Source organism: Cynocephalus volans, chromosome 12 (assembly GCF_027409185.1).
Source record: "Cynocephalus volans isolate mCynVol1 chromosome 12, mCynVol1.pri, whole genome shotgun sequence".
NCBI lineage: Eukaryota > Metazoa > Chordata > Mammalia > Dermoptera > Cynocephalidae > Cynocephalus > Cynocephalus volans.
In genome coordinates this window covers 43,994,872-44,012,047 of record NC_084471.1, presented here as the reverse complement: position 1 = coordinate 44,012,047, position 17,176 = coordinate 43,994,872, and the positions used below count along the sequence as shown (strand labels likewise).

The 17,176-nt window shown below is 35.7% G+C and overlaps 1 protein-coding gene across 2 annotated transcripts in view; it reads left to right on the top strand.

The window, feature by feature from the left end:
- Window positions 1-2,234: 2,234 nt before the first annotated feature.
- NAV3 (neuron navigator 3) overlaps window positions 2,235-17,176 on the top strand; it is a 371,530-nt gene continuing 356,588 nt past the window's right edge. For both annotated transcript variants that reach the window (XM_063074984.1, XM_063074983.1), the window contains exon 1: window positions 2,235-2,477. In XM_063074984.1, coding sequence (XP_062931054.1) covers window positions 2,235-2,477 — 243 coding nt within the window. The remainder of the gene's footprint in view (window positions 2,478-17,176) is intronic.

Below are 17,176 nucleotides of genomic sequence, written 5' to 3'. Positions count from 1 at the left end.
TGCTTCCTTGGGTGGTCCAAATTAATCTTCCGAGGTACCAATATTATTTTTGCTAGCGATTTACTCCCAAAGTTGCATATGTTTTGAATGTTTGTCTGAGAATTTCTTTCTCCCACAAGTCCTATTGTTTTAGCTGCCATTTTGTTTGCAGTGTGAGGATTACAGGGTACATATATCTTGTCATAACTTAGACCTCAGTTTAGGAACATGAACATCTCCAGCTCTGCAATATCTTATACTCTCTGGAAGTTATAGTGTTTTGAATGGTTTGTAAATTACATAGTCACTTACTTCCTCAGACAGATCATTTTATTTCTTTAACAACACTAGTGTTGTGTTTGTTTCTTATTATCCATTTGTATAAATCCCACTTGGGTTACTTTTTAAAAAATCTGCCAGATTTCTAACTTGCATTTCACTTTATTCTATGCTGCATCAGCAAAAACATGTACATTTTACTTTACTTATTGGCTCTTTCATCTATAAATTACTCCATCTTACCTAAAAGTACATTTCTTCAACATAGAGTGACGTTTTCTATAATAATGGTTGTAATTCTGATAATTGCCAGCATTTATTGAGTGTATACTAAGTGTCCACTCATTTTTCTAGGAACTTTTCTTGCATTATTACTGATTCTTAGAATATTTGGTGAATATAACACAGGTTTTTAAAATAAAGGGAAAAATGGTAGTAAGTCTGTCTTACAAAATTCTTCAACAGAAACGTGACAGATTAAATCATATGCCTGTTATTAGATAGGAAATTTCTACTTATCTCACCACTGTGACATAAATGATTTTTAATAAAAGATGAGTAAATTTCTCTCCATACCCAGTATCTCAGTGCAATTAATTTTAGAACAATAATGCATAGTACGTTAGACGTTTTGTTAAAAATTTATTCCTTGCTTTTGTTGTAGTTCCTGACGTGCTTTTGTCAGAAATGGAACATGATATAATAAAATAATTTTATAAATAGAAGCAGCATTGTTCATTATCATTACTCATGACAATGTTTGGACACTTTTTAGAGGCTTAGAATTTTAAGTTGAACTTAAGCTTAAATGACAATATTATTTTAAATTATTTTTAAAGATAGTTTCTAAAGTTAACATAGTACAGTCTCCTCCACTTTCTAGCTTGATGATTTTGGCCGAATTATTCAATTTATGAAAGTCATTGTTATCCTTTCTGTAATCAGGAGGGGAAAAAATGTTCCTATACTTTGAGTCGTTCCAGTGATCAAATGTGAGAATGAATAAAGTGGTTAGTCCAGTAACTGCTTTGTGGTATATTCCACATAAGTATTAACTGAATACTTTCATTATCATCATCATCATCATTTAAGTTTACAAACAGCGATTACTAAATACTCAGTGCCCTTCTCCCTGTGTGTACTGTCATAACCTAGGCAGTCATGGGATGCTGAATGATTTAGCCACTTTCGCTAGTCACACAATTGCATGAATTTAACTGATTTCAGTGGATGAAACAGAATGAACACCGTGGCTCATGGCTGTCAGTAGTGAAAAATAGCTGGAAATCAGACAAACAGCTTTATTGCTGAGATTATTTCCGGGCTAAAAGTTCTTCCAACAGCTGTTTGTTTTGGCGATTAACACATTCTTTTTTTTTTTTTTTTTTTGAGCTGGGGGAAACACAATTTTCTTTAAAAAGCGAATGCAGCTGGTTAGTTCTGAAGTCAGGAACTCCTGTCTTTCCACTATTGTAGTCTCTTGGCTGCTTTGACAGTTGGACTGAAGGGCTTTTCCGTTTGTTTTCCTCCTCTTTTTCACTCTCAAAGCTCAGACTCTGACTGCTGTCGTGAGAAGAAAAAGCAAACCTAGCTCTTAGATCCTAGAAAAGGAGCTTTGCAGCAGTTACCTTCATGAAGAGTTTACTCCCCAAAGGAGTATTTAGTATTACCTAAACACTGACTCACTGAACAGAAAGAGAAAGGGGGTTGGGGGGGGGTGGAGAGAGAGAGTGAGAATATGAGAATCCCAGCCAGCAAGAAAGAGATTACTTAACTAAAGATGAAGGGGAGCTTTGCCTCTTCCTGAAACTTATGTTATTAGTTAAAAAAAAAAAAAAAAAAAAAAAAGGAAAAAAAATCAGGATGACTGCTAGTTTTGTTTAAAGTATTTGTTCTGGAAAAACTAAAGTTGGAGTCTACCAGACTGAGGTTAGAAGCATTTTCTTTGGCAGCAAGGAGATACTGTTATAGAAGCCATGCCTGTACTTGGGGTTGCCTCAAAACGGAGGCAGCCAGCTGTTGGGTCAAAGCCTGTTCATACTGCTCTTCCGATACCAAATCTTGGCACTACTGGGTCACAGCACTATTCTTCAAGACTTTTGGAACTTGCTGAAACAGAGAACTCAATGCTTTCTTGTCAGCTCACATTAAAATCAACTTGTGAATTTGGAGAGAAGAAACCCCTCCAAGGAAAAGCCAAGGAGAAAGAAGACACCAAGGTTAGTGGCTGAAGGTGACCTGAAGACTTATATAGCTAAAATGCAAATTTCCTTTTCAGTGTACTATAAAGCATGTTGTGAAATGGGAACTCTAGAGGAATACCAGTGTAAGAAAGTAAGAGTTGGAATAGCTGAAAAGCTGAATATCTAGCTTATGTAAAATCAGTGTTTTTAGTTTATAGCTGTAAAGGTAATAAACAAAATTCTCTGAATATGCATATATTATAATCACTTGGTACTACTTGTTGAGGAGGTGCCTAGTTAGTCCTAGATATCCCTCTGTCAATGATAACCATAACCAATCACTAATGTGAGAAAGAGGACCTATTTTTATATATCTTACAATGTAAAGGAAAGGAGATTTATTTGTGATAATCCCTATAGACACCATCACTTTTCTCTAAATGTCACTTGCACAATTCTGACACAATTTCTGTCAGAATATTTGTATCTTAGACTGCTTAATTCATTGCAATGTGGAGGAAAATGAAATATTGTTTTCCTTGATATTGCACATCTGTCTGGATTTTCACTTGTAAATTGAAACCCTACTGTTTTACTTATTACTGACATCTTTTTCAGTCATTTAATTTATGGGTTTTTTGTGAGTAGTAGCTCATAGCTCTTGGTTTCTAAGGCATACTGCAATTGTTTTCTCTAGATGCAGGGCGCTACCATGATCCTGCAGCTGGTAGACTTCATGGGTATTCATTTGTACCTTGCTAAGCATTACATATTAATGCAGCATTAACTGTCATGTCAAGCTTTCCAAAGTCTCCTTTCTCACCTCTGGTTTCTTAGGAAATGTTTCATTTTACCTTTCTACCCAAATGTAAATTAAAAATAATTTAAGAAGAACAAACTTCATATATAAACCAACTCTACATGTGAGAAAGATAGCCACGCCTTTTCTCTGACATGCCCATTCCGTTATCTTCACCTGTTCAGATTCTTTATGCTTCAGACCACATGCTTTCTTCATATAATATTTGCTAGCTACCCCTTTCCCTCCTTTACTCTGTTGTGATTCTTTGTCTGTAGAAATACTTATAGCACCTTTATGTATTATTGCATATTTTAATTGTAAGGATAAATTCTTTTTATCACTAAATTGAAAATACATAGGAGGCAGGGCCTATAGTTTAGTCTACACTCCAGTCATTCTCCCCAATGCTTTATGCATAATAAGAATTAAATAGTAATTGAATGAATAAACAAAAACATTAATTTTGTTAATCTCTTTGGATCATTTCATCTACAAAACAAAAGGCTTGAAATGGATAATTTTTAAAGTTCTATGCCTAACAAAGCATTGTCTAAATGAGAAAAATCAGTTAAAAGAAAATATTTTACTCTAGGTTTATAGTTCTCTAGGTTTATAGGTTTATAGTTCTCTCTAGGTTTATAGTGTGAGCAATTCAGAATAAAAGTAGGGAAGTGTAAATTATCAGCATAGGACTTAAAATATTTAATTTTCTGAAAATAATTAAAAAAAAGTGTCATACAATTCTGTTCTGATATTCTGCGTGCCCACAATGACTTGTCTGGATTCAATGGAAAGAACAGATAGACCCATTTTCACTGCTGACCGTGGCTATTGTCTGTGCAGGTTTAGTCAAACTTCCACTTTGCTAAATGGCCTTGGCCAAAAACTTACTTGACCACCGTAAGGACTGTTTTCAATAGAATTGTGGTTGATCTCTTTGGTTAGCAAACATATTAATCAAACATCTGATATTCCACTAAGACTCTGTGGCAAGCAACGTTGTATTTATAGGAGTGTTTTTACCATGCCACTTATCAGATTAAAAACTTTTTCAAATAAATGTAAAGAATGCCTGGTCAGCATTTGAGAATATTTCTAAATGTTAAAAAGAAGTACATTTAGAGATTTATTTCCAACTTTTGAATAAAGAACTGAAGAAAATAGCAAAAATGATCTCTATTATTAGAGAGAATTAGACTTGGCTGCTGATAGTAGAAATCTCAAAATAACACTAGCAAAAAGGAGATAGGAGTTTACTTCTGTTTCATGTAAAGGAATTCTGGAGGTAAGCAGTCCATGGCTGATAGGGTGACTTCATGAAGTTGTCAGGGAACTAGGCTGTCTCTGTTTCACCCACCACGATCCATTTGTGTCTCCCACCTCACAGTCCAAAGTGGATGACTGAGCTCCACTCAATTGAAAAGATGCACCCTGTTTCATTAAGGGTTCTTCTACATTTCATTGGCTTATTTATAGTTCCAAGGCTTTACCTAGCTGCAGTGGAGACTGGAAAATGTAGTGTTTATGCTAAGCAGCCACATGCCCAGTAAAAATTATGGGTTCTATTTCTAAGGAGAAAGAGAACATGGAAAGTACCCATAATAGATGACTGTCATTAACAAACATTTAAGTGTAGTAGTCCTCTAGTCCTTGCACCAAACAGTCTTATAGTCTTGTTTGAGAGAACAAACCTACATATGACAATGTCAGGAAAGTGTCTTCCATCCAGCACTCTCTTGTTCTGTTCTCATTTCTGATTAGTGAAATGCCATCATTCCAGTGATATACATTGCCATCTCACATTCCATTACTTGCCAGAAATTGGAGTTTTCTGTATTATAGCATGGGTTTGCCTCCTTCTGCACACCAACCCTCCCCACCCGCCACCCATTGGCCCTCATTAAGCTTTCTGTTAATTATTTCAGTAGTTCCAAATTGGTATTCTCTCCTGTGTCTCTCCATCATCATCCATACAACACATTCGCCACTCTGCTTAGTTACTTTTTGTGTCTTATAATTTCTTCATTCAGTCTCCCAATTTTTGTCACCCCCTCTTCTATCCTAGCTATATCTGGCTATTGTATCCCAGATACCTTCATCCTGAGTGTCCCAAATTCTTCAGCCTGCTTATTCCCACAGTCCTTTAACAAATAAGTAATACTAGTTCTAGACTCCACATGACATACAGTTGGAAAATCTACCATAGTATTTCAAGGGCTTATATTTTCCTTAGTCATATCTTGTTCTCATGTCTTACTTACCTTGAACTTTCTAATCTCTCTCCTCATAGGTATTTGTTTTTCCATTCTTTCTGGGCATTCACCCAAATGAGAAAGAGTCACTTAGCCTTGGAACCTGTACTTAAGATTCTGGAGGTTAAGGTTAAGGAGAGTTCTGTTGTCACATCTCAGCAAGCAACATACATTTATGCATTAGACATCTCTGTTCATAAAAATCCACCACTGAGAATTCCTCCTTGGCTTTTCTTATCAATCCCCAGCCACCTTGGTCTGCCACCTCTCTTTTATGTCCACTCTCATTTCCAACTTGTTTCTGGTCTTGGATCTACATCCCTTCCCTCGCGGATTTTGTGCAAACTCAAGATTATTTTTTTACATTATTATAAAAAGCAATCATTTTTTTTTTTAGTACCTACCCTGTACTTTATAGGAAATTTCTCATTTTATTCTTATAACATTTCAAAGAAGGTATTATTATCCACATTTACAGAGAAATAAACTGAGGCTTAGAGAGATCAGACATAAGATCAGACAAGATCAGACAGTTAACTGGTACCAAAATCTGGAATTTAAATCCAGATTTGTCCTTATAAATCCTTTTATTTTTCTCCATATAACTTTATATTCTCTCATCGTTATATAACTGCAGTAATTTTTCTAGGTTTATCCCATCCTCCAAATCTCACCCACTCTTTGGAACTCACTTCAAAAGTCAAAGAAATTACTCCTTTTGAAATGAGTTTAAGACTCATTTCAAAAGCCAAAGAGAAGTATAAACAAGTTTCTGTGGAGGTTAAGCAAGGAAGAATTTATATCCAGTTGGGGAGATCTAAAGAAATTTCTCCAAATAGTAGTGACACTTGTGGCCATGGGTAGTATGGATGCTCGTTTAATTTTCCTACTCACTTTACTAGTTGTTAGGGCAGTCAGGGGAGGGATTATTTCTTACAATTGTGTTCACCTAGGGCCAGCAGTAATGCTTAGAAAACAGAAGATAGCATTAATTAAATTGACTTTAAAAAATAAACATAAACAGCAATACAGCAAATATATTGAATGAATCATATTACTAGTAATGGCAATTCTTTTATAGAATTTGAGAGAAATCATATTTGGATGGAGCATTCTGAAAATACTTATGAGTTGGAATTTAACGGGTAGATAGGAGTCAGATTTTAGAGAGCAAGCATTCTATTGAGGAAAGGGTTGCATAGCAGGCCCAGGGAGTAAACCATTATAACTGGTGCAGACTATTTATGGAAAGCAACAGGTTTGGATCAGATTATCGATGGACACAGACTTCATTAGGTAGACAGTGGGGGAGGTTCTCATGTAAGAATGAGATGCAATTATAATAGCAGTGATACTAAGGATAAATCATTGCAGAAAGCGTCTAATATTAACTAATGTGTGTAGAGGCGTGCTATATGCCAGATATTGTGCCAAGCACCTAATGGAGTATCCTATTCAGCCCTCACAACAGCCTTATGATACAGACATTATTATCATCCCCATTTTACAGCTGAAGAAACAGTCTTAGAGAGGTTAAATTACTAGCCAACATATCAATGCTAGAGTGTGGTAGAATAGGGATTCAAACTAAGGCTGTGTGGTTACAGAAGACATTACTCTTAACAAATAAACTAAACTGTGAACAATAAAGACTTCTGCTGAGGTGGGGTCGGGGAAGGAGGGCTATTGATAGACTTGAATTCTGTATAGAATAGTAGAGTTTGTTTTAAATATTAAATTAGCATTGCTAGTGAATTGTAAATGAATCACTGGTTGTGGCCAAGTGCTGAGAATTACCAGGAGAAGACAATTACATTGACACTTGGTCGCTACAGAATTGTTTGAACAACAGAAATAAATAAAAGGAACCCTGTGATAGAAATATAGCAGCAGACGCTAGTAGAGTAGATTGCTGGCTCTGTGCTCCAGCTGTTTCCTTCCTGGAGAAGTTGCCTGATTGCTGAGGACTGTCAATGCTCCTGTTGACTTGTTCACATGGTAGCATTTCCAGAACCGGCCAAGCCTACAGATGCATAGGTCAGCTCTCAGGTCCCTAGATGATTCTGCTTTCCTTGCCTGTTTCTGCGCTGCTTGCACATTTAGTTATTTGTATTTAAAGAAACATGACTATTTCTTTTTCTAGCTATAATTCTTTCTGTAGGTTTCACAATTAAACTGTTATGGTCATTTTAATTGATTTTGCCTTTGTGGAATGTAAATATTGTAACGATGCTTGAATTTTAACATTTTCTCTACTGGAAGAGGCTCAGCTTTTTATTATCATACATTTATTGCCCTTCAGTAACAACTGTTATAAATGATGCAATCTGATACTGATACTGTGTATAAGTTTGTGTGTTATAAAGTGTTTAAAGATTTATATCTCATGCTTTAAACTACAGAGTTATTGGAAATTTTGATGTCTATTACATGTTATTAAATGTTATTGAAAATCTCAAACAATTTTTTGAGATTATTGTTCTTTGTAAGTGTCCATATTGTATGCATACTCTTATTTGATGCCATTTTGCAGAACACATTTTTCTTAGTTTCTTTCTTTACAGTATTATAGCTATATTTCTTTCCTTAAATAAAAAAAGGGCACTTGAGAACATAAAATTGATAGGTATGTCATTAATTTTTAAGCAAAATAGTTGTGATATGGTTGGTATTTATGCTATCACATTACCAACAATTACCCATAACCAATTTTGAAGTACTGGGTGACATAATTAAAAGAACATCATACTAGGAACTGAAAGATTTGAAATAAACTTCTGTTAGATCCTAAAAGGATAAATCATTTAAGCTTTCTGAACTTTAATTTCTGTATATGTAAAACATTAAATAAAATGAGGAAAATAGTTCCTGATAAAACTTTTCTAAGAGTAACATTTTTATTATCTACTCCCTTTCTCCTTGTTCCTGATTTTGACCCACGAGCTGAACTGATTTCTCTTATTTTCAATGTCTTCCTCTCCAGTGGATCCTTTGAACCAGAATTCTTCCGCCTTGGCACAGTGACATTTAGACCTGATAATTCTAAATGCAGGGGTAGGAGGTAGGGGTGGGGCTGTTTTGAGCATTGTATAATATTTAGAATATCCTTGCCTCTATTCACTACATACCAGTGGAATCCTTCAGTTGTGACAAGCAAAAATGACTTCAGATATTTGAAATATATCTGAGAGGAAGGCAAAATCAAATCCAGCTGAGAAATGCTGCTTTAGAAGAGGCTTCCAATAATGCTTAGGTCTCTACTGTCTTAAATAATAGTAATAATAATAATATTATTAAATAGTAGTAATAATATTTAATACTATTTAATTATTTAAATAGTAGTAATAATAATACTTCAGGCAATCGCTCCATATTTCCTACTTTGCAGACATGTTTTTTGAAAGAGTAGTTTATGATTTTTTGCCACTATGCCAAGATTTGCATTTGTTTTACTGTTCTTGATTTCTGACTTCTATTCTGTTTTGCTAGAGGTTACTGATGGTTTCTGAAAAGACATCTCTCCTTGGTTAATACTTTATCTCTTCTCTTCATCCTGTTTGTAGCATCTGACATCTGCTGACCACAATGTTTTATTTGGGATGCTTCATTATTTACTAACAAAGTGACCTTGGCAAGTCAATTAATGCTTAAGTCTCAGTTTCTTCATCTGTAAAATAAGGACAATAATATAAAGTAGCTTATATGCTTGTGAAGATTAAATGAGATATTACATACAAACTCTATGTCTACAGAGTACCTAGAACATAGTTAATGGTTTATTACTAACATTTATTACATATTAGTACTATAATATTATAAAAGTATCTAATAGTTTAATAAAAATTAATAATATTAAGGATTGCTTATAGAGCAGAGGAGGCAGTGATTAATTCTACATATATGGAAAAAGTAACATTTCAACCATGTCTTAAAATATAAATTTGATTTAGTCAAGTAAATATGGAAAAAAAGAATGTTTTAGATAGAATAGCATCTACCAAGGTATGAAATTCTGTGCTGTGTTATAAAACTATGGATTACTTACCAACCCTAGGATGTAGGATGCAAGCAAGAGGGATGAGGTTGATTTAAGGCAGTGGGAAGATGGGTATTAAATGCCACAGGGAGGAGTTTAGACTTATTCTGTACAGGACTGGAGAAGGCTGCTGAATTATCAAAGTGACATGATTAAGTCTATATTTTAGCAAGATGACAATGAAATAAAATATGGAAAATCCCATAAACAGGGAAAAGTTTGAAAATACAAAGGAGAAAAAGAGCGTTTGGGAGCAAAATTTTGACTAAAGTCCCAACCTCAAGAGCAAAACAAGAAGAAAGAATCTAGTTAAAGAAGCTCTAGATGTTTACAGAATTTTATGAATTGTTGATCATTAATAGATTTTATCATTAATAAACATAGATGTTTAAATTAATTTATTAATGATCAACATTGCTTAAAATTCTGTCTTGAAAGATAAATACATTTTCTTCACACGAAAAGGTGCAGTTTAGTTGGAAATGATAATTTGTGAACTCAGCAGCAAGTTGCAGTTAAAACTAATGATGATTACTAACACTTTTTGAGTACCTACCACATGCTGGATGCTATACCGAATTTATTATTATTCGATTAAACAAATGTAGAAACTAAGCTCTGGGAGATGCTGGGTTGAAGTGCAATTCCAGCCTAGGTCTAGATGACTTCTGTGTCCTTACTAGATCTCCCTACCTGTCTTTACCTCACAGCAATGTATAAACAATAGTCAAAATCAATGTTATTCTTTATTCTTTTTGTTAACACTGAGTTAAGTAATCATGGAAAAAAAAATCAAAGAAAATCATGGATTCTTTCCAGGAGTGCTGAATTAATCTGACACATCTTACTTTGATATTCTTCCTCCCCTACTCCCATTGTAGCTCCATTTTTGCTTAAAAAAGTATTTTTCTTTGGATTACTAGTCACTGGGACCAAAAGATAAATTCAATATCTGTGGGAGAGTTCATTAATTGGTGACATGGCAGGACCTCCCCACTGCAAATCATGGAATGGTTTGTTAAAAAGTGTTGCAATTCTGCCTGGAAAAAGTCACCAGATGAGAAGTGATGTAAAAGAAAAACATGATATAGTCTCCATAAAACAAAAACAAACAAAACAAATTAAAACAATGGGACATCTCTTCTTTTTGCCATATTTTGATTTTGTCAAGGACTCTTTTATAAAACTCTGGAAACCTGGGGGAGCATGTTCACAATTTTTCATAATAAAATGTGTTAGAGCAAATTTTATATACAACCAAAATGACAATGTACTAGTTAAGGTAATCCTAACTTACATAACAGGTAAGCCCTAGGTCTCAGTGGTTTAACATGGTGGGAATTTATCCATTCCTTTAATGGGCCAACATAGACAAGGGGGGAGTTGAAAAACTGTGTCCTATGAGACAAATCTAGCCTGGCAACCAGATTTATAAAGTAAGGTTTTATTGGAACACAGCCATAATGTTGGTTTACTTGTTGTTTATGGTGGCTTTTAAGTTATAATGGCAGAGGTGAATAGTCACAATAGAGACTGTATGGCATGTAAAGACTAAAATTTATACTATTTGGCCCTTTACAGAAAACGTTTGTTGAACATGCATAAGGCAGCCCATGAAACCAGATTCCTTTCAGCTTTCAGTTTTCATCATCCCATCTTTAGCCATCCATTAGTGGGAGAGGAAATGGACAATTGCCCAAAAAGTTTGGCAGTTCCACATATCACTTCCACTCAATTCCACTGCTCCAAACTCAATCCTGTGGCAATACCTAATTGCAAGAGAGACTAGAAAATATAGACTAGCTGTGTGCCCAGAAATTTGGGGAAATGGTGACTGGCTAATTAGTCAGATGTTCAAGATTAGGCAAAAGTTTGCTATATTAAAAATATTCTGAGGTGCTCAGAGGTATATTCCAGATTGTCAATAAATCATCCTGAATTATAGGGATGTATCTTTAAAAACAAAACATTGAATAAGAGGATGAACATAAGTAAACTCAGGTTGCCAAGTATACAGAAATAAAAAATCTTTCAGTTAACCCAGCTTTTGAAAAGTAAAAAGAGTAGTCACGAGACCATAGTGAGCTTTTCATATGGTACATTGTATAGATGATATGAGCTTTTCATATGATACGTTACATACACAGTGAGATTTTCATATGGTACATTGTGTGGATTACTCAAAAGTATCATATGAAAAGCTCACTATGGTCTTGTGACTCCTCTGATAGTTTCCCGTCTTACGATTTTGCTAACTGCTTTCAATTAATCCTGTTCCAAACTGCTGATACAAACTCACATCCTGAAAGCAACTCTTTCTCTTGGTCCTACACCCTCGCTTCTACTCGTTTCAGGTCTTGCTTCTACTTGCTGGACCTGAAAACTCTCAATCAGAGCTGGGAACCAGAAAGGCCAAAGCAGTGGAAGATGTAAATTCTAGAAGTGAATTTTAATGAATTAGGGTGGAGTCAGATGTTCTATTGGAAAGAAGGTATTTGCTAGCTTCTAGATGTTGCCAAATGGGTAAATGCATAATTGTGTAAGGGGAGTGTTCACCCTCTTGACCTGGAGACACCAGTTGATTTCTGTCAGCGCACTGCAAATTGGTTCCAAGGGGGACTGAGTGGGAATGAGTGAGTGTGTCATTGAAAAACCTACCACCTGTATTGAAAAGATCAACTCATATTACAATCCTTTCAGTCCATTGTACGTATATATAAAGAACAGTACACACAACAACCTTTTTTCAAAACAATGTGAATTTCTAAATGACTTAATTGCCTTTAGACTTAGTTGTGCATATGATGCTATCTCTATCCAGGTACCTATTTTTCCTTGACAGTGTTTACTGTTTAGGTTTAGCATGGATCAAATTAAATTGCTCACTTTTTAGACTCTAAAAATACAGATTATGTATTTCTCTTTATTGTCCTGAAGGCTTACATTTTTAATATAATCTTGCTGTGCCTTTTGGGACAATTTATTGAATTTTTTCGATTCTGTTTCACATTTCTTTTCTCTCCAAACCACCTGCTTTCTATAGTACTTTTTTCCTTCCTTTGGCTGGATTTTTGATATCCATACTTGTGAGTTGCCTTTTTCCATTGAACACAAGGTTTCTCATTATCTCCAACAATATGTTCTCTCAGCTATTTTCCTCTGATTCCAGCCAGACATATTATATGTTTTTAAAAAGGCTGCTATTTCAGTAAATGTAAATCCTTCCAGTTACCACTTCTAGGTCTACGTCATGGATCCTAGATGACTTTTCTTGTCTTTCTTAATCATTTATTCAGTCAGTTAGTCCATCATCAAGTATTTATTGCATACTTACCAAGTACAAGGCTGTGTGTGTGTGTGTGTGTGTGTGAAAAACATATATATTAAATAGCTTGTCTTAACATTATAGGCATTATGGAAAATATCACCCTTGCAGCAACTGGGGCTCTTTTCAGCAATCTATCTATCTATCTATCTATCTATCTATCTATCTATCTATCTATCTATCTATCTATCTATCTATCTATCTATCTATCTATTTTTTTTTGCAACTTAAATTCCTATTTAATATTACCTAGACATATCAGAAATGATTATAATTCAGTCTTTCAACAATCATAACATTTATTATAGGTTTGGAGAATGTTTGTTTTATTTAGCACAGGTTTTCCCTCTCCATTTGTGACAATGAAAAATATCTCCAGACAATGCCAAATGTCCCATGGATGTGTGTTTGTGTGTTTGTGTGTGTAGAATTGCCTCCAGTTAGTCACTGTCTCATTTGAAAAAAAGATTCAGTATAATTTTAAAAAAAGCAAAACATATACAACATACAAGATTTCCAAACATACACAGATAAAATGGGATTATAAAAATAAAAGAACAGTAGAAAAGACAAGGCTAGAGGAAAGCCTGGTATATAAAATTTGTTATGTGAAATTCTGTACAGTTGCTAGAAGTCAACAACACTTTTTGGATCTGAGTTTTCAAGCTGCTGATACATGAAGATTAAGTGAGTGATGTTGCTTTAATCAGTGCCTGTCTTAGTCTATTTGTGATGCGATAACAAAATGTAACAAATTGGATAATTTATAAAGAAAAGGGATGTATTTGTCACAGTTCTGGAGGCTGGATGTCCAAGATCAAGGCATCAACAGCTTTGGTGTCTGCTGAGGGCTGCTCTCTGCTTCCAAGATGGCACTTTGTAGGCATCCTTCAGACGGGAGGAACACTGTGTCCTCACATGGGAGAAGGGCAAAAGAGAGCAAACTCACTCTCTCAAGCTTCTCTTTAAGGGCCCTAATCCATTCCATGAGGGCTCTACCCTCATGAATTAATCACCACTTAAAGGCCCCACCTCTTAATACTATTATATTTATGATTAAGTTTCAACATATGAATTTGGAGGGACATATTCAGACCATAGCATTTTGCTCCAGGCTTCCAAAATTCATGTTCTCACATGCAAAATACATTCATTCCATCCCAAAAGCTCTCTTGTAACTTGTTTTAGCACCAACTCAAAAGTCTAAAGTCTAGAGTCTCATCTAGATCACATATGGGTGAGACTCTAAGTATGATTCATCCTGAGGCAAATTTTCTCCATCTGTGAGCCTGTGAAATCAAACAAGTTATGTGCTTCCAAAATACTTGGGTGGAGCAGGAATAGAATGGACATTCCCATTCCAAAAGGGAGCAAGAAAAAAGAAGAAAAAGGTTATTGGTCCCAAGTAATCCAAACTCAACAAGGCAAACAACATTAAATCTTTAGACTCGAGAATATTCTTCTTTGACTCTGTGTCTGCCTTCTGGACACACTAGGGCAGGGACCCCACCTGAAGTCCACACAGCAGTTCTCATGGTTGGAATCTCATGTCTGTGGCTGTCTCAGGCTGGTGCTGCACACTGGTGGTTCTACTCATCTGGGGTCTTGGGAATGGTCCTGCCCCTCAGCTCCACTAGGAATTTCCCTTTAGGGTACACTGCAGTGGCCCCAGTCTTATGACTGCACTAGGCATTGGGCATATAGGGATATGGGCTCTCTTTGGTGGCCCTGATCCCACAGCTCCACTGGGCATTGCCCTAGTGAGGATTCTCTGTAGAGTCCCTGCCCGGTGGCAGTTCTCTGCCTGAATCCTGAGATTCTCTTTGGCATCCCCTGAAATCTAGGTGGAGGTATGCCTCCACAGCTCCTGTGCTCTGCACACTTGAAAAATTAGCACCATGTGGACACCACAAAGGCTAACAGAATTTACCTTATGGATTGGCAGCTCAAGCTAAACCTGGGCCCATTTGAGCCACACCTGGGGTGTTCATGGAACTGAAATGCGGGGAGCATTAACTTGAGATAGCCTTGGGAAGAGAGCCCCAAATTCCTACAGGTACCCAGGGTCTCTCCCTTGAAACTGTTCTGCCCTCAAGTCAGTGGAATTCTGGGCAACCTTAAAGATCATCAAAATGCCTTTAGAGTAATTCTCCCATTGTTTTGATGAATAACATGTTGCTTCCCTCTACCCTACACTAATCTTATCAAACATTAGCTTGGCTACATGCAACCATGCTTTTCCTTTCTTTACTACCTGGCCAGGCTGAAAATTTTCCAAAATTTTAAGTTCTGCTTCCCTTTTAATTATAAATTCTTGTCTCTAAATTGATCCTCTCTTCTCACATTTTACTATAAGCATAAAGAAAAGCCATGCAGCATCCTGAACACTGCTACTTAGAGATTTCTTCAGCCGAATTGTTCATTGCTCTTAAGTTCTGCCTTCCACAAAGTCCTAGGATATGGACACATATTCAGCCAAATTCTTTGTCACTTTATAACAAGGATGACCTTCCCTCCAGTTTCTGATACCTTGTTCTTCATTTCCGTCTGAGACCTCATCAGACTAGATGTCACTGTCCATATTTCTACCACCATTCTGTTAATGACCATTTAAGTAATCTCTAAGAAGAATAAGGTTTTCCTTATAGCTTCTGTCTTATGAACCCTCACCAGAATCACACTTAATGCTCAATTTCTGGCAATATAAGCTCTTTCTAACATTCACTTAAAACTGTTTCAGCCTCTACTCATTACCCAGTTCCAAAATTGCTTTTACATTTTGAGGTATTTGTTATAGCAAAAACCCTCCACTTCTTGGTATCAATTTCTATCTTAGTCCTTTTGTGCTGCTATAACAAAATACCACAAACTGGGTAATTTATAAAGAACAGGAATTTATTGGTCACAGTTCTGGAGACTGGGATGTTCAAGATTTAAGACACCAACAGGTTTGGTGTTTGGTGAAGGCCATGTCTCTGCTTCTAAGATGGTTCCTTGTTGGTGCATCCTCTGAAGGGAAGTTATTCTATGTCCTTACATGGCAGAAGGGGAGAAGAAAGCAAGCTTATTCTCTCAAACCTTTTATAAGGTCCCTAATACCATCCAGGAGGGTACCACCCTTGTGACTTAATCATCTTCTAAGGGTCCCACTTCTTAATACTATCATACTGGTGATTAAGTTTCAACATATGAATTTTGGGGGGACACATTCACACCATACCAGTGACCAAAGTATGAATTAATATCTGCTCAGGAGATTCACATTATCTTGTGTTTTTTGGTGTGCAATAAATCTGTCCTAGGTGCATTTATAGAGATAATACTATGTAACTTAAACAGGAATTTTCTAAAAAAAAATAAAAATAAAAATAATAAAAAAAAATAAACAGGAATTTTCTAAGTAACACTTTTATCCTAGATTTTAGTTATTGTTTTCTTCCCTTTTTCCTCCATTCTATGTGGACTTAATTAAAATTTTAACTTTAATGGTTCTACTGAGTATTTATTCATTAGGGAGAATGAATATTTTAATATACATATGCATATATATGATAAATGCTCATTTTGAATCATCCTGTCATCTAAATATGTAGACTGTATTTAGTGTACAGCATTAGGGCAGCAGTAGTATAAAGGGAGATCACCACAGTTGGACTCAGAAAGCTTGAATTGTAGTCCTGGCTCTTTAGCACTCCACCTGTGTGATCCTGCATGTTTTTACTAAATTTTCTCAATTTTAAGGTGAGGACAAGAACATCAACCTTAGCTAATTGAAGCCAGAATTAAAATCATGGTGTCTCTTCAACATACGCAAATCAATAAATGTGATATACCATATTAATAAAATCAAACACAAGGACCATATGATCATCTCTATAGATGCTGAAAAAGCATTTGATAAAATTCAACATTCATTCATGACAAAGACCCTCTATAAGTTAGGTATAGATGGAAAGTATCTCAACATAATTAAAGCCATATATAATAAACCCACTGCCAATATCATCCTGAATGGGGAAAAGCAGAAAGCTTTTCCTTTAAGAACAGGAACTAGACAAGGATGCCCACTCTCACCACTCCTATTCAACATAGTGTTGGAAGTACTAGCCAGAGTAATCAGAGAAGAGAAGGAAATAAAGGGCATCCAGATTGGAAAAGATGAAGTCAAACTGTCCCTGTTTGCAGATGACATGATCCTATATATCGAACAGCCTAAAACATCTACAAAAAAACTGCTGGAATTGATACATGATTTCAGCACTGTAGCAGGATACAAAATCAACACACAAAAATCAGTAGCATTTCTTTTCTCCAATAGTG